This window comes from Protobothrops mucrosquamatus, unplaced genomic scaffold, assembly GCF_001527695.2.
Source record: "Protobothrops mucrosquamatus isolate PMUCROS unplaced genomic scaffold, P.Mucros_1.0 scaffold300, whole genome shotgun sequence".
Taxonomy (NCBI): Eukaryota; Metazoa; Chordata; class Lepidosauria; order Squamata; family Viperidae; genus Protobothrops; species Protobothrops mucrosquamatus.
The window spans coordinates 357,795-378,042 of record NW_015386643.1 but is presented as its reverse complement, the minus strand read 5'-3'; the positions used below and the strand labels follow the sequence as shown (position 1 = coordinate 378,042).

The following is a 20,248-nucleotide window of genomic DNA, read 5'->3' as shown; positions in this document are numbered from 1 at the left end:
CTGAACTCATTCAATATAACATCTGGAAGAGAACAAAGTTGTCTTTATGTATATGGCCATCCAACTCACTCTCAGTGACTCTGATGGATCATCACCTCTCTTATCAGAACTTCTTGTTTAAGGCAAGTATCTATTACTAGAAAACCAATATAGCTTGACATGGTTACCATTTTTTGAAGATTCTTGACTTTTGAAAGCCCAGAGATAGACTGTTCATTCAGCACCAACCTCTTTCTTCTAATAGTACCCTCTAGGCCAGGGGTGTCAAACTCGCTACGTCACGTGATGTGTCAAGACTTTTTGCATTGCCAGAGCTAGGGTGTGGCCTCCGTATGATGCAACTGGCCTGTGGGCCAGCAGTTTGACACCCCTGCTCTAAGCCTTCCTAGATTTAGGGTCAAATCCCAGTGTAAGGATTTTTGTTTTCTTCTGTGGGTGTCTGGAAACCTAAAGTATTGAAGTATCTTTTTGGTTTATAATTTGATTAGATTTACTATCTGGCTCTATCAGCTTATTTCTAATACTGATGGAGACAGGGCCCCAGAGTGGAGCTAAGGATAATGGTCTATCTGCACCAAGTCCTGGATGCCCAACTTCTTTCAAGCTTAGTTGCCCTTGACCTTTTGAGTATAAAGGTGGGGCCCACACTCCAAGATATAGGCCCAGCTGAAACTAAAACATTTGAAGGTAAATTAACTAAATATAAGAAATATGATGCCTTCCCATGCATGTCATCATCATTCTATAAATTAGAATTTCATGGCAAATTCTGGCGTTCTGAGGGCCACATCCAAGGTTCCCCAAAATTTTCCACAGGACAACACGAACAAGACCACTGCTACAATAAAATACCTGGTGGGACTTTTTATTCAGTAATTCATCAACATTAAAACTCTGGCCACAAGCATGATTGAACATGGCAACAAATCAGCAAGGGCAGCGTTGGTGTTTATGTAGGCCAACGAGGGTTGAACACAAGGGGTCTTACAAACCAGACAGAAACAAGCAGGTGGAAACAGGGAAGGAGGGGTGAGAGGCAGCATCAGTGAAGGAGAAATATTAAGGCAGTTGGAAGGTTTTTTGGGGTGGGTGGAAATTTGTTTAAGCCACATTTTAAAAAAAAAAGCCAAGAAGTGAGAAGAATGAGGCTGGCGATACCTAGCTCTGGCTTTGGAGGGAGGTAGGAACTAACCATCAATGAAAAACCATCTCCTTAGCTGAAAAGAGCTTTCCATCAGGGCACTGAGAAGGTCAGTGAAGAGAAAAGCGGCCCTCCCCTGCATACACTTTATAGAACATAAGTAGGATTTGGGGATCCCAGTCCAAGGTTATCCCCCTTCTTTCCCAGTATTTTGGGGTCACAGGTAGGACAGAGGCAGGAAAGAACACGAGGTGCCACTCACAGTCCATTGACATTCAAAGGGGGGGAAACTCATCAGTGAGGTTGCTCCCCAGTTTTTGTTTTCACAGAAACCAATTCTCATTATTCAGAGAGATACCGAAGCCTCTGGGTGCCCCCACTCATACTCCGTCTCCCACCCACCACTTCTCCTTCTGTCCGCTTGACTCGCTGCAGCTCGTCCCCACTCTCCCCACCAAGACGCTTGACCCGCAGAAGATTGGGGGGTTCGGGTAGGTCTCCTCCATCAAAGATGGCACGACGCAGGCGTCTGGGAGTCAGTGGGAGACGCTGCGAAGGCATGTTGCTTGCTCCTGATAGGATCCTGCCAATCAGATACCTGAAAAGAACAGAGAAAGGTAGAATTGGGGGCTTACCAACCCACCCATGGGAGTATTTTAATCTGCAAGAATCTTTTGCAGGAAACAGACACAGGAGTTGTTTTGCAGAGTCGGTCAGTTCATACTGTATACCAGTGATGGCGAACCTTTTAGAGACCGAGTGCCCAAAAAACGGCCCCGCCTGCCCCCGTTCCACTCCTGCTCTGCCTCACCCCACCTGCTCTGCCCCCACCCCGGCCCCGCCCACCCACAGGGCCACCCACTGCCTCCACAGATTGCCCAGGCGGTCCAGCAGCGCCATGGCGGCCATGCCCTCTGCCCACATCCCGCAGCATAATCTGCGTGCGACGGGGCACAAGGGTGGAGTCTTGTCCCCGCTGCCTGGCTGCCACGTCCTTGGCTGCGCCGCTCCGCCTGAGCTGTGCTCAGGGGCGACTCTCCTACGGGGGGGGTTGCTGGTGAGGAGGGGGCCACGGGAGAGGTGGGGCTGGAGCGACGGCACGAGTGCCCAGAGGGCCCTGAGTGCCTCCTGTGGCACTCGTGCCATAAGTTTGCCACCACTGGTATATACTAAGCTATGATCTATCAAACATGTCTTTTTTTTAAACGGCTATGATGGCTGGGCTTCTGCCATACTCTCAAACTATGGCTTACAAATCGCAACAGCCATGTTCACACCTCATTTGAGCCAAGCAAAACTCTAACACATTAGAAGGTTTCTCACCTCCTTCCCACCTACCTTTCAAGAGCTGAAATTTTATGTTCCCAATATAAAAGCAGACATAAATCCCAACTCTTCCCTTCCCAAGAACAGAATCCAGGAAAATCTATATGTGCACTGAGGATTGGGAACGTAGATCTTTTCCCCATTAGATAGAGAACTGAACGTGGGATTGCTGAGCACCAAGCCTTCCCTTCTCCAAGTCACACTGGGGACATCAGTGAAGAGACATCTCTCCATTCGTGTGGTGTGATTGTCTGCAATGTAGCTGGAGCTTAATAACGGAGAGGAAATGTTTGCATGTGGGCAAAGGTACAAACCAGCCAGCAATTCAGTGATACCTTTATTATGTGAGCTGAAATCTAGAAGGGCTGCTCCCTGCAGTTCCCACATTCAGTTTGACCCATGAACCCACTATCCAAGCCTGACTTTTCTCTGGAGAGATTGTTACACTTTTCACGGCCGTATGAAGAAGGAAGTCTATTCCAACCTGGGGCTTCCAAAAGCACAAGACGACCAGTTGTGTTGGACCTGCTCCCACAAAAAGTGGCTTGCCGTCTCTTTGCCTTAGGAGGTCTCACAGGACCTTTTGCTGAACCCAGAGCAGAGATTTACTCATCAAAAGCAAAAAGTCACAGGTCTAAGCAAAAAATAATAAACCCTGAATGCAATCGTAATTGAATGAATATAATTTTTTTAATGTTGTACGCTGCCTGGAGTCACTGTGTATGAGTTGGGCAGCTGTATAAATGTTTAATAAATCAATCAATCCTGTTGATCCAAAGTATCTTTCTACTGATGAAATAATGATTATTATCATGATGATGATCATCATCATCATGATTCGGGAAAATTTTCTAAGAATGGAGGTGGGAGAAGAATTACAATAGGGCTCTTTTCTTCTCTCTACAGCAACTCCCTCTCTTAAACATTTATTCCAGAGAATGGATGGTTCTCAGTGCAGGAGGAGGAGTTGCAAATCTGAAAAATTCCTCTTTCTTGTTATTTATGCTTCCTTTGTGAACTACTCCCTGAAAGGTTATCAAACAATCATTTTGTATTTTGTTTTTTTTTTAAAAAAATGATTCAATTAAGGTATGAGAGTGGCCTGGTTTTACTCAGCAGTGAAAAATGAATTGATGCCAATCTACACAGGCTCAGAGGCACATCCCACTCTACCTTCTATAGCTCAGTGGCGGCATTCTGAACCTTGAGAGTTAAATCCTTATTCAAAACAAACCCTGATTTTTCATCTCTGGCTACCTCAGCATTTCGGGGTCCACCTCTCCAGCAGCTTCCTCCTCGGCGCCCAGCTCTTCTTGGGGTTCAAAACCTCCTTCGGGGGGCCAATAACGATTCGGCAGTGCTCTGGGTGGAGAGGAGCCACCTGCCAAGCCAGTCTCATCGTACTCAGGGTACAAGGTTGCCCCCTTGGCTTCATCCCACAGCCTCAGCAGATTTGCCAGGTAGACAGACTCCTGGTCCCGGCGATGCCCATCCTGAAGGAGGCGCTGCAAAGCACGTGCCAGGTGCTTGTCTGGCTGGAACTGGTTGCTAGGTGGGGACACCGCTCTTTCAAGGGCCTGGGCCATTCGCTCATCAGCCAGCTGGTTCCCGGAAGAAGCCAACGCTCGTTCCAAGGCTTGGGCAAAGTGATCTTCTTGTAGCTGGCCACCCGGAGTCGACAAGGCCCTTTCCAGGGCAGCCAGCTGAACCAGTTCTGGGTAATACACTTCATTGGCCAAGGCGGTCTCAACAGCCTCATATGGTGCCCCCTGAAGCTCACGGCGCACCCGCCGGACCCCCCCTGACAGGTTGTGATTCATCCCTCCATGGGAGCTGCCTGTGGTGGGCAGAGGCTGAAAGAAACAGGGAAGATGATTGACAGGAAGTGAATAAATATGGACAGACAGCAATCAGACCCTGGGGCCAGGCAGGGAGGGAAATAATTAGATCATTCCTGCTGTGGACTCAGAGCTGAGGCTTTGGCAATGGGTTCACTACATATCAACACAAAACAACAGAAAACACCTCCATCAAACTATAAGTAGCTCAACACACACAAGTAGTTTAATGAAAAATAAAGAAAAGCTTCTATCTGATCTTAGGAAAGCACTTTTAAATCTCGTTGATTTCACCAGAGAAGAGCATTTAACTTGCTCGTTGAAATAAATCAGTATTTTTTTTAATCTTTGTTATATATATATACAGTACATGTATTTTAATTCTATCCTCCCCCAGGGAGTTTAGAATGGCACCAGTTTCCATTCTTATTTTATTATCTTGAAGTCAGTTAGATGAGAGCTAACTGTTGGACCCAGCAGCAGGACTGCAACTAATCACTGAAAAATGGAACCGCATTTATTTAATTTTAAATAAAACTAGAAGGATGGATGCATAGATAGATAGAAACATTGATATACAGACAGTTCAAGATCCTAGGCGGAAAAAATCCAATCACATTTTTTCTCCTCATACATAACAGATATTAGTTGGCTTATTCTAATATTTGTAGTGACATATAAGCACAGAAATGATTGTACGTAGTAATATACAGTCACAGAAATACAAAAAGAGCTCTTTTTCAATGCTTTAGTTTCTCTCTCAAATGCCAAAGCATTGAGGAGAAAGAATAGGTGTCAGAGTTTCTGTTTGTGCCACTGAAAATAATGCTAAGTGTTTCTATGGCAAAAGCTAATTTTTGTTAATCATTTTTAATTGGTCATTGTGATGAAGACGGAATCTCTCTGACTGAGGTGTATTGACTATTTATTATACAATTTTTAAACAACCCTATAACTGAAATTCTGTGGAGGTTATCAAGACTGAAAAGAAATACAAATATAATGAGAGAGAGAGAGAGATCTTATTAACCATTTGTTCTATTTCTCTCTCTCCACACACACATACAACACATGTCCACAAACACAAGTAAACTATGTATAAACACATAGCCTGATTCACTCAAACTATAGCAATATGATATGAAAATCAGACTCTCCTCTCAGCATCTGATTATTATAATTACCATTCATCATTCCTATCATCTTGGTCTCTATATTCAGTGGCCCAGTTTTCTGTAGAGTAAATCTGATTAGATTCTTCCAAAGTTATAACAAACCTTCCAGATCTTTGAAAATAAAAGAAATGTCTTGCTCTGTTTAGCTATTTGTAAATAGCTATAAATTTATAAAATTAGAAAAATTAACCTGAACCTCAGCACAGCACAGCCTCAGCGCAATGAAGGGAAATAAAGTCAGGGCAGAGAGCATCTGGGAAAATGGGGAAGGAAGTTCTTTTCAAAAAAAAAAAAAAGACAGGCAGGCATCTCTGCAGAGAATATATAGAAATCTGTGAGGATGCCAGAGAGTCTCTGCAGTCCTCCTGCAGGATTAGTCACACACCCACGGGCAGGAGGGGAATTAGGAAATCTTGGGTAAATAAATGCATCAAAGAATACATGGTTAAATCAAATGTGGTCCTGATCTTTCAGGTTAATAGTTAGCCCGCCATGCATCAAGCTGATGTTTTGCTACTGCTCAGCATCCCACTTAGCTCTGCCTTTGTTTTCAGCCGCCCTAGTCCCCCAGGCATTGATGAATCAGTTATGACGCCGGAAGCAGGGATGGTGGCAAAGGACTTAGTGCTTACATAAAGCATCCATGACAGGCATCTCGGAACATGTCTTTTGCTCCTCCATCACACATATCTATTCCATGCTGCACTTTCTTTTAAAACAACAGGCACCTTTCTGTGAACACACCTGGACACCCTACCCTTATCAGATAAACATACCCACCCATTGGTCTTAAGACACAATAGTCACCTGTCACGCCCCTTCTACAAAAGTCGGATATATTCACGTACTGCACCCTTTAATGCCCAATAAGAGTCACTTGTTGAGATGGGCAAGTATAGAAATCAAATACATAAATACATGCTCACCCTTTTTGCACTCCCTCGCACAAATATAGTGCTTTGCGCCGTTCTTTTGCAACCCCTCCCCCAATAGTTCAATCCTGGCACAGCCACACAGACAATTTGCAAACCTTGGTTATCCTCCCACCCACAAGTACCCACATTCAGCAGCCCTGTGAAACACACACAGCTGCTTCCCGTAGGCACATGTGTGAATCACTTGCACAACAGTGTGCACAACACTGACTTCTCTGGGTAGGTGGATGAAAAATAGGCATGCATGATTCACAGTGTTTTATACTTTCCTAAGACAAATGTCCATGCACGCACACACACACACACACACACACACAGAAGTGCAGCCCGATGTCCTTTGCAGTTTGAAATTGCTAGAATAGAAGCATTAAGACAAATCTTCACTCTGTAAGGAGGCTGCCACTTGGTCTTCCATAATCCCTGCTTCCTCTGAAAAATCAGGACTTCTTCTTCAGTCACCCACCACAGTGTGAAAGTGTCCCTTGGTTGAGACTTCTGCTGAGCCCAGCTCTGAAATGGGGATTCGGTGGTTTACAGACCGGCAAGCATTGCTCCACTTTATTTTGCTACCGTTGATCCCCCAGAATCCACCAGATCAAATCCTGGCAATCTGGACAGAAGCATGTTAGAGAAGCAGGAATACAGATGCGCCACAAAGAGGCTGACAGACGACTCAAGTAAGGAAGCCAAGCCACAAACTAGGGACAACTACTAGCCCCGAAATGGAGGGAAACAAAAGAGAAATCCTCTCATTAGCCTACCACTAAAGTATGGGCCCCATGATGTATAACCAATTTCCCCTCTATCTTTGGCTCCCTTGTTCGCAGAGCCCCAGCTATGCATCACCTAGCGCAGTGACGTTCACACGGCCAAGCCTGCGTGTTGGACTCAATCACCGAGTTTGTGTTCGCATCTCCTACCTTGGCGGCTCCGAGGCTCGAAAGCAGCGCGAGCAGCAGCGCCGGGCCCATCGCTCCCGAGTCCCTTCGGGAGGTAGAGGCTGCCCGGATGGCGGCGGCGGCGACAGCAAGCGAACGAGGGAGCCGAGCGCGGTCTGCACCAGCCAAGCGGACCGCGCTAGACAGCGCCACAGCTCCACCCAATCGCTCCGCCCCACCGACTTTGGCTCCGCCCACACCAATTACTCAGTTCCCCGGCAGCTTTTGTGTCGCTGGTAGACAAATGGGGGGCGGGAAGGTGAGGAGCCGGGTAGTGGTCTGTGTCTTGCTCCTGGAACACGCAAAAAGCACTACTCCCGTGCATATGCAGAGTGCACTCCTTTCCCACTAAAGAATCTGGCGTGGTGGTTGCTTGAGGCTTTTCCCTGTTTGTCTCTGGAACAGGTGGAAAGCACTGTTCTTGAGCACGTGCAGAGTGCACTCCTTTCCCAATGAATAGTCGGGCGTGGGTCGCTGCTTGAGGCCTTTTCCCTGCTTGCCCCTACAGGCATGCCCTGGTAATGTGAATTGTTCGGTTTTGCCCCCCATGGAATTAACCGCTTCGTCTCATCCCCAGCTCATGGATTAGAAAGGCTGAAGTCGTCCTTACCTGTGCTGGAGTTAAAGCAGCATTTTCTCCCTTTTGGCATCATTTAGGAGCAACACCAAGGTGTATAAAAAAATCTGTCCCATTACTTATTGCCTTGGAGAAATTGGAATTGGAAAAGAGAAATTAAGTCAGAGATAAATGTAAATTGCCAGTGAAGAGATGGCTGGATAGCACTTCCATTCAGAAGTGGGAAAAACTTCTGTACTTCTGTTTTGACCCTGCCTCCGATTCTTGCCTGGTTGGGTGTTATGGACAAGAAAAGCTAAAATGTTCTACTTTGCAGTATTAAAGGCTGCTTCTATAAAGTAATATTTCTTTCAGCTTCCTTTCACAAGAAAGGAATATTTAATTTTTTGAATTTTTGATTTTTATTTTTGGAAATTTCTATAGAGAAATTCTACTGAGTAACCCCTTGGTTGGTATTATTTATTGCACTGTAGGAGGGCAGCACCCCCTCCCCAGAAAAAAAATATTTTGGGGAATATTAAAAAGCAGAATATTATATTTCCCAAAGGAATATAATAATGAAGAAAGAAAATCTTAAAAGACAGAAACCAGCCCCAGCCCCTCTCCCCCAGGCAGAGGCCAGGTCTGTAGAAATGCAGATTTGATAATCCTATTCAGGAAGACTAGAGCCAGGAAGCTTGGAGCTGATGAGATTAGAAAGACAAAGACCCCTAAAATCGACAAACTCCATCCAAACTCTAAAGACATGACCTTTAGGACATAATAGGATTAACCCACCACCATCAGAATACCAAAAGGACATGCTCAGAACCTCAGGTCAAAGTACATGACACAGGAAGTGCAAAGCTATAGGAAAAGGAACTCCAAACACAAAAGCCCAAGAAGGTATAAAAAACCCACCACTCCCAGCTACATGTGGTCAGCTTTCCTAGAGCCACATTTCTTCTGCTCTTCAATAAACTACAACTTTCTTTCTAAAGCAGTCTCCATTTTCTTTATTCCCGGCTTGGACTGGACCCTGATGAAAATGTTTCTTTCAACAGCACTTATAACTAATATTTTCTGCAAAAGAAAATTGAGGCAATGCAAAGAGTTCTTTCCCTATCCACATGCATCTTAATTTAAGAAATTAAGACAGACCAAAATAACTCAATAAACTTTATAGATGAGAGAGGGCTTGAATCTGTGTTCCTAATTCTCCTCCATCCTTGCACTCTAACCATGACCATGTTGAAATTTAATTGATAAAAGCACATTTCCTTGCCTTTTGTCAAGAAGTTAGTTTAAATGATTGCAATGCATCTCAAATGAGGAACTTGTGAACTTCAGGTATGGCTGAATCAACATTCCCAGCAGCCTCAGCTTCCTTTAGAAATAGGGATTTGAATCGTTTAGCAATAGGTTGAATATCATCCAATCCCTAATCGGAATTAAGCCAAGACACTAAAATGTAAGTCTTTTACATACATACAACTCCTGCTTCCATCTTCAACCTCAGATTGTTCAGCCAATGGTATCTGTCTGTCCTACTGAGTTTGATTGATTGATTGATTGATTGATCATTCATTCATTCATTCATTCTACCTCCTGGGTCTCCAAAACTGGACAGTTTGCAAGTAAAAAGAATGAAAAACTAGAGAAAAAAATATATTATGATGGAATAGAAGATGGTCAAGATGACAACACTGGACAAGAATGAAAAACTAGCACACCCAACTCAAAGGGGCTTTAGTTATCTTCATCAAAGGTCTTCAAAGCCCTCCAGCAGGGTGTGGCCATCCTAATCCTGGGGGGAACCTCATTCCAGAAGGCAGGCACTGCAACAAAGAAGGCACACTTCTGTTGTCTCATTTGATGGCATTGTTTAATCAAAGGAACCCAGAGCACGCCAAACCTTCCAGATCGAATTGGGTAGGCAAATACTAGGGGAGACAGGAAATCCCTCCTATACCCGGCCCTATGTCATCAAAGATCCAGGAAATGACTTATTTCGCATTGTGCTAGGGCTCACTATTTTAACCACATAGGATGGATCCAAGTCTCTCCATCTCCCTTGATGATAGGCAGTGCTTGTTTTTATTTTTTTTTATTTGGAAAATCTTTTTCCACCTACATAAAAAAGAGAAACAGAACACGAAAGAAAACTGAGCCTCCCATCCTGTGTCCTACTGTATTTCTAAACACAGAATGTTGTAATTAGTCCACTAATATCGGTATTAAATGGTTCCCTGTTTTATATGTTATTCAGAAGCTCTTGCAATTCCCCATATTGAGGGGGGGAGAGTTTTAATTCACAGTACAGTTACTTCTTATGCTATTCCACAGGCAAGCCTGACAATAATCTCTCCTCTCAACATGTTGCTAAATAAACAGTATTTATGAATGAATTCCTAATAGCTGAAAAGGGAGCAGCTTGTAGATTTTCGTTTTTCAAATTAAGATCACTTTACATTGAAAGTGCTTAGTCTTACTGTAGATCCATTTTCTCTGGCACCCTCCAAATATATTCCCCTAATTATGCCTGTATTTCACTAGGAATTGTAGCCAATACAATTGTGCTGCCCTTCATATGTGATAAACATCACTAACCATAATCTCCCAGTAATACTGGTAATGTTGGCTGGAAATGATGCAGCCTATATTCCAGCACATCTGAAGGGCATCAGCTTGAGAAAATTGGATTGAAATATCAGAGCATTCATGGTTAAACACTGCTCGGTTTGGTACATGTCCTATAAAAATAATCTTAGTACAATATCTGCTGATTTCATTGCCATTTGTGGTTAGTTTTCTGACTGTTATAAATGGATGTTGCTATATGGGTCACAAAGAAATCAAGAAATAGGAGACAGTAATTGACAACCTATTCATTCTGCCTGAATCACCCAATTTCAATATAGAATGAAAGCAGGATCATCTCCTGCTTTGGAAAAAAAAAAAAAGGAATATAATGCTTTGTTCCATACTTTACCAAGATAGAGAAGCTTTCGTGTGAGGCCAACCCAGGAATTAAGCACCAAGCAGAAAAGTCTCAGACTGAAACAGATTAATTTATAAAATGTAGCATATAGTATGTAATTATTTTGGTAGCATTTATATATTAATGATTTACAAATAAATACAGATAGTCCTCGACTTACCACAGTTCATTTAGTGACCATACAAAGTTATGATGGCACTGAAAAAAGTGACTTATGACCATTTTTCACAGTTACGACCTTTGCAGCATCCCCATGATCATGTGATCAAAATTCAGACGCTTGGCAACTGATTCATACTTGCTGTGTCCCAAGGTCATGTGATCACCTTTTGTGACCTTCTGACAAGCAAAGTCAATGGGGAAGCCAGATTCACTTAACAACCAGGTTACTAACATATCAACTGCAGTGATTCACTTAACAACTGTGGCAAGAAAGGTTGTAAATCGGGCAAATGGTCACCTAACAAATATCTTGCTTAACAACAGAAACTTGGCGCTCAATTGTGGTCGTAAGTTGAGGACTACCTGTACATACAAATGTTGAAAAACCAGAAGATGAGATGAGAGGGAAAGAGCAGAATAGTGTGTGCTGGATACTTGACACTCTACTTTGCTCCAGTTCTCTATGTTAATTAATCTGTTGTCCACAAGTATATGCAGGGTGCTGTTTTGGAGAGAAGCTTGTGTGTGCCAGTCTGTTCAGATCATAAATGTGAAATTCAGGATTGCAGCATTTTGGTCCATAATTTTAGCTAGCAAATATTTTGGGGCAGCCCCATTGTGATTTGGGATTTGGCTCTTATTTTGAAGTGGCATGTAGAACCGAAGAACTTTTCATTTGGATTGAACCCTTGACTAAATAAAATAGCTTAGCATTAGTGTTTCTGTAGAGAAATACAATTGTCTTGTTCTTGTAAGGTTTTGCTTTGGTTGCTTTATATTTATTTATCTGGCAAATTTCTAGTCAGCCCAGCTTCAGAATGAATGACTTCATAAGATTAACAACTTTATGCATAAAACAATACAAAACATAATATAAGATACCCATTTGGCATATGGGGGAAACAATGTATTTCAATGTCCCTTGCACCAAGAAGGGGACCCCAAAACAACTAGCTCCAGCTCCAGGGAAAACCCCAATTTTTAAAGAGATTCTAAAGATGATCTGGGAGTGGGGTGCTGTTCCTACAAACAGAATGATTATTTATTATCATTTACATCTCCAGAAACTGCTTAGTTTTGTGTACTTGCTGTGATGAAAAAGTAGAGATACAACGCATTCAAGATAGCAATTTGTACCTTAATGCAAATAAATTCCTGGATTGAAGAGAGCCCTGAAACAAAATCACAGAAAGCTTGCAGATAGGAAAGGATTAAAGGTAGATTACAGTAAGACCTCTCTGTGTGTGTTTGTGTCTCTCTGTGTGTGTATTCTGTATACTCTATCATATAGTAAATTTCTAGTAAATATATTTTCTAGTAAAGATATAGCTGAAGTAAAGATCATCTATGATAAAGTTGTGTGTTATAAAGAATGTTATTTCTAGACCAGCTTGACCGTGGTCGTATTTGAACTGGAACCTTGCAAATCAAACTGTTGAGTGGTTTATCAGATTTATATCCTCCCTTTCATTCAAGGGCTCCAGTTCCATCCTGCTTCCTATTTTCCCCAGCAACAACCTTGTGAAGTATACTGCTCACAAAAATAAAGGGAACGCAAACCCCTTCAGTTCCATGGTAAAATGTTCCCTTTATTTTTGTGAGCAGTATACATACAGTAGGCTGGGCTGACAAAGAAGGATTATCCCAAAGCTATCCAAAGAGCATTTTTGACTGAGGATGGACTCCTACGTTCCAGTCCCCTTTTCTATCCATGATCTTAACCTCTATCCCACTATTGTGTCTCCATCACACAAATACGTCTCTTTTGATTAAGAAGAAGCTAGAAAGATGGATCAATACATACATGTAGGTCACATTCCCCACTTGCACCACACCAGGACACAGATATGCCCTAGCAACATCTTTCTTGCCAGGTCCCCATAATGTTGACTTTGTCAGTCTCATGCTGGAATGGCCTTCAGTTATCCTCAGCTGTACCAATGTTAAAGTTGCATTTTTTCCTTCAGGCTGCTGCTGATACTGTCCAAGGGCAGCCTCCAGATGTGTCACATCTGTTAGGTTTGGTCACTCCTGACCTTGGAGGGAAGTAGCAAAACTGGTGGTGACGGGACAGGAGCAGGAGAGGGATGGCCAGCCAGGGTGGATGAGTGGGAAAAGTAAATTTCATGCAAGGGTAGTTTTTTGCCAACTCCACACTAAAACCCAGTGTGAAAAGGCCCATAGATTTTTACTAAACATATACTTTAGAATCTGCTTTAAAAGGTATTCATCTCCAACCTCATTCATTGTTTCTTTTATAAAGTGCAAAAAGCTGCAATATAATATTGAAGGGTGGGGGCAGATGGTGCAGGAGGGGGGCTGAAGTTGGACTTCTGAAAACCCCGAGTCGGGATCTTGCTTTGTCATCATCATCATCTCAAGCATACGCCCTTGAGCCCAATGCTTTCTTCGTCCTTCCCCCACTCCTTTTCCATGCGCTTATTGCAATCTTGCTTTCTGCAGCATCTATCACCATGGAGACGTAATGAGTCATTTACAATCGAGGGAGGACAATGGCAGGAGAGGCACAGTGCATGATGGGAGTGTCCTAGACTCGCTTGCAGTGGAGTTGACATTCTCTCACTCCACTCCTGACAATGCTTCGGGAACTCCAAGAGAAGTAACTACAAGGCTTCTCCTGATGCCCTGTGACTCTACCCAGGGCCTTTGTTCCTCCAAGCCCAGGCTCAAACCCTCAGGGGCAGCCTACAAACAAGACACCCTATCCCTCCCACTTTTCCAAGCACTGACTCCCCTGGAATCTCGTATCCATTCTCCACTATTCTCCAGCTGACAGCTGTCAAATAAGTGGATGCTAAGTTTTCCTGGCCTGGCTCCCATTCTACCTAAACTAATGGCATTTAGAGATCTGTAAATAATCCTAGCCTGGCCTGCTCTGGGGCTCAGGGACATCCAGCCCACCCTTCCCGGGAGGCCAGCTCTCACGCTCTTCTAAATGGGATGAATTACTTAACGTTCAATCCATTACGTGGCTCTCTCCCATATAGCTGCCTTTCTTCCCAGCTTCAATTCCCCCTAGCCTGTTCCTCAAAAAAGAAAGCAATTTTACAATTCAGGGTGGGGAAGTGGGAACCTACTGAGCACAGAAGAGCGTGCTTTTTAATATATACTGAAAGAGTATGGCCCAGTGCTGGCATATAGCTGACGATTTGGAGCAGTTTATTTTATGTAGGATCTAAAATTTCCAACTCTTTTTTTTTAAAGTACACACTCTCTGCAATGGTTATGCAAAAGTCTTTCCCTGTGCCCTGAAAACATTGTTTTCCTTGCTTTGTTCTTCCCCGTGGCATTGCCTTCATCTCACCCCCAGCCAGTAACTCATCCTTAGCTGTTCTATTATTAAAGTAATTGTCAACATCCAGCTTGAGGATCCAAATAAAAGACCAGGTTCATTCCATTTCTGAAAATCTTACTGTTTATTGAATACACGGCATGGTAATGTCGAAGCTAAACTAATTCTGAGGTCCCCAGACACCAGTTCATAGAATTAAACAATCTCACCGGCCAAACCCCCACCCTCTCACGTTGTCCTGTAAACCATTTCACTTTGTTATGGGAACCGTCTGCTTCTCCTCCACACCTGCTACAGTGTCTTTGGAAAGATTTCAGTCTCTCACAGTCTTCAGCAGAATCGTAGAGGTTTCATTTCTCCATCTAACCACTTCTAAAGCAACACCTCCCCTCCCCTTAGTCTAATGGCAAGTCGAAATGAAGAGGCCAAAGTTTCATTCTTGACAGAAATATTTCTAACTTATTTTGACAGCATACAGGATACTTTTGAGTTGTATAAAATCTGTATGCCTTTTCTCTCATTGTCTTGGGGAATTGGGGAACTATGGTGATGGGGAACCAAGGCAGGATAGGGATTGGTAATGGAGATACCAAATGCACCGCATAATGTTGAAGGTTGTGCAGAGAACCGTATTCTCAAAGGGCAAAATATGATTCAGAAGACGAGGGTGAGTCAGAGATTTGGGAACATCTTGAAGCAGTATTTCTCAACCTTGGCAATTTTAAGATGTGTGGACTTCAAAAAAGGTGGAGAAAACTTCAATTCAGCAGAGGAAAATACTGAAAACCTAGAAATCTGCTAAAGAGGACCACTGGCTTACTATACTAATATTATTATTACACAATTGTGCAGCATATATCTGAATTTTAAATGTAACAGATACTGAGTCCTGCCTGGGAATATATTAGAAATTAAATATTTTGCATTAAATGCAAATGCTTTACTTCACTGCATATGTATGGTCTTTCCATTAATCTTTTGCTGCCTGTAGAGTGGATCAGACATGCTCCTTCAGATCATTTAACAGACCTAATGGCTTTTCTGACTTAGTGCAATGTTAGAACATATTCGAAAGAGGAGGCTGTTGTAGATAATAAATGATAATCAGCATGTCTGACTCATCACCGTTTATGAAGTGCCTACCATATTCTGAGCAGTATGCAAATTTGTTTAGTTTACAGAGGATTAATCTCAAGGTTGACACAGTACAAGAAAAACAGATGTATGGGGAATAAAGAGGAAAATATACCTCATTAGGTCATTCAAATTAGCCCCCAACATTTTCATTTATTCTTACACAGATCATATTGAAATAGAAAGTGTTAGCTCCATGTTGTCCTGATGGTACTGAAATTGGGTCTCTTAATACCCGTTAGAGAACGTATTGTAAGATTTGGAGCCAAAACATTACTTTATTAGCATATATATAATCTTGAAGATATCAATGTTTGTCAGCATCAAAAGCTGCACTTATATAAATTAGTATAAGAAATATTGGGGGGGTGCAGAATGAGCAGTGGAACAGGATGATACAACACATAAAAGTTTGCTGCACTTTTATCTCTGGCAGTCCCAATATGGGACAGGCTTATAGAATTATTTTTCCAAAAACTGAAAATGTGTCAGTTCATCCTCTCACATACAGTAATACACCGACAAGCCCTATCTTTCCACATAATTTACACAGATAAATGGGTATAAATATCTGTTAGGGCAAGTTTTGTTTGTTTATATAAAGGAATCCATTTTTTACTCTTTTGCAAATGGTTTTGCATAGTTTTGGATGCGACCTGAAAAACACTTTGTGTTAAAGGATAGGGCAGTGATGGCAAACCTGTTAGAGACCGAGTGCCCCAAAACTGGCTCCACCCCTGCTCCACCCCCTGCCCCACCCCCGCTCCACCCTCCCATCCCCCACCCCACCTGCCCGCAGGCACCCAATGCTCCACGGCCCACCGCAGATTGCCCAGGCAGCCCAGCAGTGCTATGGTGGTCACACCCTCTGCCCGAGTCCTTCAGCATCAACTGTGTGCGATGGGGTGTGAGGGCAGAGTCTTGTCTACGCTGCCTGGCTGCCATGTCCTTGGCTGCGCTGCTGCGCGTGGGCCATGCTCAGGGGCGACTCTCCTTCAGGTAGGCTGCTGGAGAGGAGGGGGTCGTGGGGGAGGCGAGGCTGGGGCAACAGCACGTGTGCCCACAGAGAGGGCTCCGAGTGCCGCCTCTGGCACCCGTGCCATAGGTTCGCCACCATTGGGATAGGGTAACAGATTCTAGGCAGCTCTTTTATATGGAAAAATAATGAAATTCTTACAGTGGAAGAATAGATTGTGAAAATATTAGAATGTGGGAAATGGCAAAACTGACCTGTTTGGCCAGAGAATAGCCACAAAAACTTTTTTTGAAAGACTGGAAACTCTTTATGGACTTTTTACTGAAAGAAGAAAAGCATGATTTAATGATTTATGGATTTGAAGATTAAGAAAGATGAGGGGGTGGGGGGATTTCTAAAATATTTAAGACTTACAACAGTTCACTTAGTGACCATTCAAAGTTACGTCAATGAAAAAAGTGACATGACTGTTTTTCACACTTACAACCATAGCAGTATCCCCATGGTCATGCGATCAGAATTCAGATGCTTGGCAACTGACTCATATTTAAGATGGTTGCAGTGTCCCTGGGCCGTATGATCAATTATTGCGGCCTTTTGACAAGCAAAGTCAATGGGGAAGCCAGATTCACTCAACAACCATGTTACTAATTTAACAACAGCAGTGATTCACTTAACAACTGGGGCAAGAAAGGTCGTAAAATGGGGCAAAATTCACTTAACTGTCTCACTTAGCAATTGAACTTTTGGGCTCAAATGTGGTCGAAAGTTGAGGGAGGGCCACCTGTAAAATGTTCATTTTGGAACAAGAGGCAACTACCTGTAACATGAAGAAATATACATCTTGGTGAGGAGGAGGAGGAGGAGGAGGAGGAGGAAGAGGAGGAGGAGGAACAATTTCCAGTCTGGTGGAATTTTGCAGAGATAATAAAGAGTTTGCATGAACTCAACCTTTCCTGCCCATTCTCTGGACCTCTGCCCAGCCCAATAACAAGACAGGGGGATGGGAGTGGCTACTTTATATGACCTGATATTTGTTTTTCCTCCCCAGCCACCATGCTGAGCTACAATCAGGATATGATGACGACAGAGAAGTTGGAGCATCAGCCAGACCCTGATGGATGAAGCAGATTGAGCAGAATCTATCCCAAACAGCAAATGTGCACAGCTTGTAAATCAAGGAGCTGGGTCAAAGCATCCTGGAATTCTGAAGAGGACCCGCAGCTGTGAACTGCTTGCTTTAACAGGTACATCTGGATATCACTAGGACAGAGACTTGTGGGAAGTGGGAGGGTATGTGCGTATGTGTATATACGCACACTTATGCAATGCCTGTTGCCCATTTTTGAAAATACTGCGTCCTGCCCTTTATATGCAACATTCTTCCAGCAGCTATTTAAAAAGAAATGTTCTGAATTTTTTATATTTTGATATAAATTGGACAGTTTGCATGTTGTAGTGGCACACAGTTATGCCTTTCTGTTTCACATTTGCTGAGAAGTGGATCCTAACATGTGATTTTCCGCTTTGAAAGATTCCTAGCACAACAAGAAAGAAAAATATACAAGATGTGGGATATGTAGCTATAGACTGAAGAAAAGCTGAGACTTTAGGTTCAGTCTTCGATAAATTAGAAGCACATCTGTGGTTTTTGGTTTTTGCTCATTTTGCTTTTATTTTTGCAAATATCTCCCTAAATTTAGAGATTTGTTTTGTGTTTTAGTCTAAATGGCTCCAAGACTATCTGGATATAATTAATGAGAATCCACAAAGTTGCAAATTGAGAGGGCATTGGCTAATTGGTAAATGTTATCCCAGCCCTCACCAACTTGGTGGGTTCCACCTCTCCTAATTTCATGCTGACTAATTTGATGAACTAAGGTTGTACTGAGCAAAAACTGAGTAATATGGATGAAACAGACTAAAGACAAAAGAAGAGTATAGATTTCTTCTCATTAGAATATTTATTAGAATATAATGATTAGAATTAATGATTATATTCATTAGAATTACACTGATGTTGAATTTCTGAGATGCCTTAGACAGTTTAACAACTTTTATTCTTTTTATAATTAACTGTTTTACATCATTAGAGTTTGCAAACTGCATTTTATCTAGCTTACTAATGCTGCAATAACCCAAATTCAGCAAGGAACAATTGTTTTACATTCTATTTGGTTGCCTCTTAGTACAATTCAGAAAGTGAGTGACTCTTTCACTACTTGGTGTTTAAAAAGCAAAGCTACAAGGTAACAGTGGAAATATTAATCCTGCATCATCTGGAAATATGGGGCCTAAATAATAAAAAATAAACACTTTTAAAAAATGAGAGTTTGGGGAAGAACTAAGCACGATGGGCTTATCTAGATAGAGGCACTGAACTTTATTCTGCCTGCTTCCCTCTAAATCCACTGGATTCTAAAATGAAAAAAGTAAGCAAACATTTAGCACAGGTGCTTTTCCTATCTCTGTAATATTTTAGAAAATGCTGGCACTGAATTTCTGCCTGTCAGACATCTATTTTTAAGACCAGATTTGCCATTTGACAAAGAAATAGTGATGGCAGTTCAAATGGCCTCGTTCTTCCTACCATCCTCTGCTCCAGCCTGCTAAAACTAGGTGGTTCTCCCTGCCTCAGATCCAGGGGTCCAGCCCTCTCAATGCTTTTGTTCCTGCTGTTTTGCCTCCTGTTATTTTAGCCCCAGCAGGGTGGGAGGTTAATGGACCTGTTGTTTCCTGCTTCCCCCTCCCTCCAAGGGCTTTGAACTGACAGGGCTGGCTAGGAGTGTGATGAAAACTCAGGAAACAGCAGCAACCCAGCTTGGGGTCCCTTGCTCCTTTAATCTGCACCAGGTCCAGCTCCCAGTTGCACACAACAGTCACATTTTATAGCCCATTTTGATGGAGAAATAGATCATGCATTTGAATCCGGCAGAGAGCTCCTTTGTAGGCTGCAGTCTAAATTACCACTCAATGGTTGTATAAGTACACCATCTTCTTTTCTGATCTCAGGTCAGACTTGGCATTTTGGCCAGAAAAAGGACAAACTTTTGTTTCTTCTGCCTCCCGCTTCTTTCAGGAAGAACCGATCTCTCCTTGCAGAGAGAAGCAGACTCTGTTTGTAAGAAGAGAAATTTTATCTTGCGATCCATTCCCAGTATGGTTCAAACGTAAATGTAATGCAACACATTCTTCTCTTCTGCCCCACATTTTTATTTCCCAGATGTCAGCCATGAACTCCCTTGTATTGGATAGGATTGATGGAACAAATACAGAACCTATAAAGGACACAGTGGATGCCACTCAAGTCACTCCTGATTCAGGTGAGTGATCTGGCAACTCTATGCAGTAACAGCCTTCTGGATTGCACAGAAACTTTCTGGATTGCCCAAGAACTATATTTCTCTTTCTCTTCATCTTCTCCACAGGCAAATGTTTAAGACTCTCTCATAGAAAAATGTTATTGCTGAAATGTTAGAGCCAGTTTGGTGGAGTGGGTTAAGGCATCAGGCTACAAAAAGGGAGACTGTGTAGTCTCCTTTTGTTAGGCACAAAACAGCTGGGCGACCTTGGGTCAGACACTCTCTGTCAGCCCTGAGAAGCAGGCAACAGCTAGTCACTTCTAAAAGCTTGCCAAGCAAAATGAGAGACTTTGGCAGGCAATTGCTTGCTAAAGTGAAGTGAAGTGAAGTGAAGTGAGGTGAGGTGAGGTGAGGTGGGGGAGGGAAAGGAAGGAAAGGGAAGGGAAGGGAA

General features: G+C 42.8%; 1 protein-coding gene across 1 annotated transcript; it reads right to left on the bottom strand.

Annotated features, from left to right (window-relative positions):
- Nucleotides 1-951: 951 nt before the first annotated feature.
- Nucleotides 952-4,073, bottom strand: PCSK1N (proprotein convertase subtilisin/kexin type 1 inhibitor). Its single transcript, XM_015814967.1, has 2 exons — nt 3,725-4,073; nt 952-1,739 (listed from the first exon to the last, which is right to left on the bottom strand). The coding sequence occupies exons 1-2, from the start codon at nt 4,051-4,053 to the stop codon at nt 1,484-1,486; spliced, it is 585 nt and encodes a 194-aa protein (XP_015670453.1). The 5' UTR covers nt 4,054-4,073; the 3' UTR covers nt 952-1,483.
- Nucleotides 4,074-20,248: the final 16,175 nt, after the last annotated feature.

What these genes read in the sequence shown, in the direction of transcription:
- PCSK1N (XM_015814967.1), bottom strand. Translation starts at nt 4,053, where the DNA reads ATGGCCCAGGCCCTTGAAAGAGCGGTGTCCCCACCTAGCAACCAGTTC. An exon ending in GTGGACCCCGAAATGCTGAG is followed by an intron (nt 1,740 to 3,724) that starts GTAGCCAGAGAT and finishes TGTTCTTTTCAG; the next exon opens with GTATCTGATTGGCAGGATCC.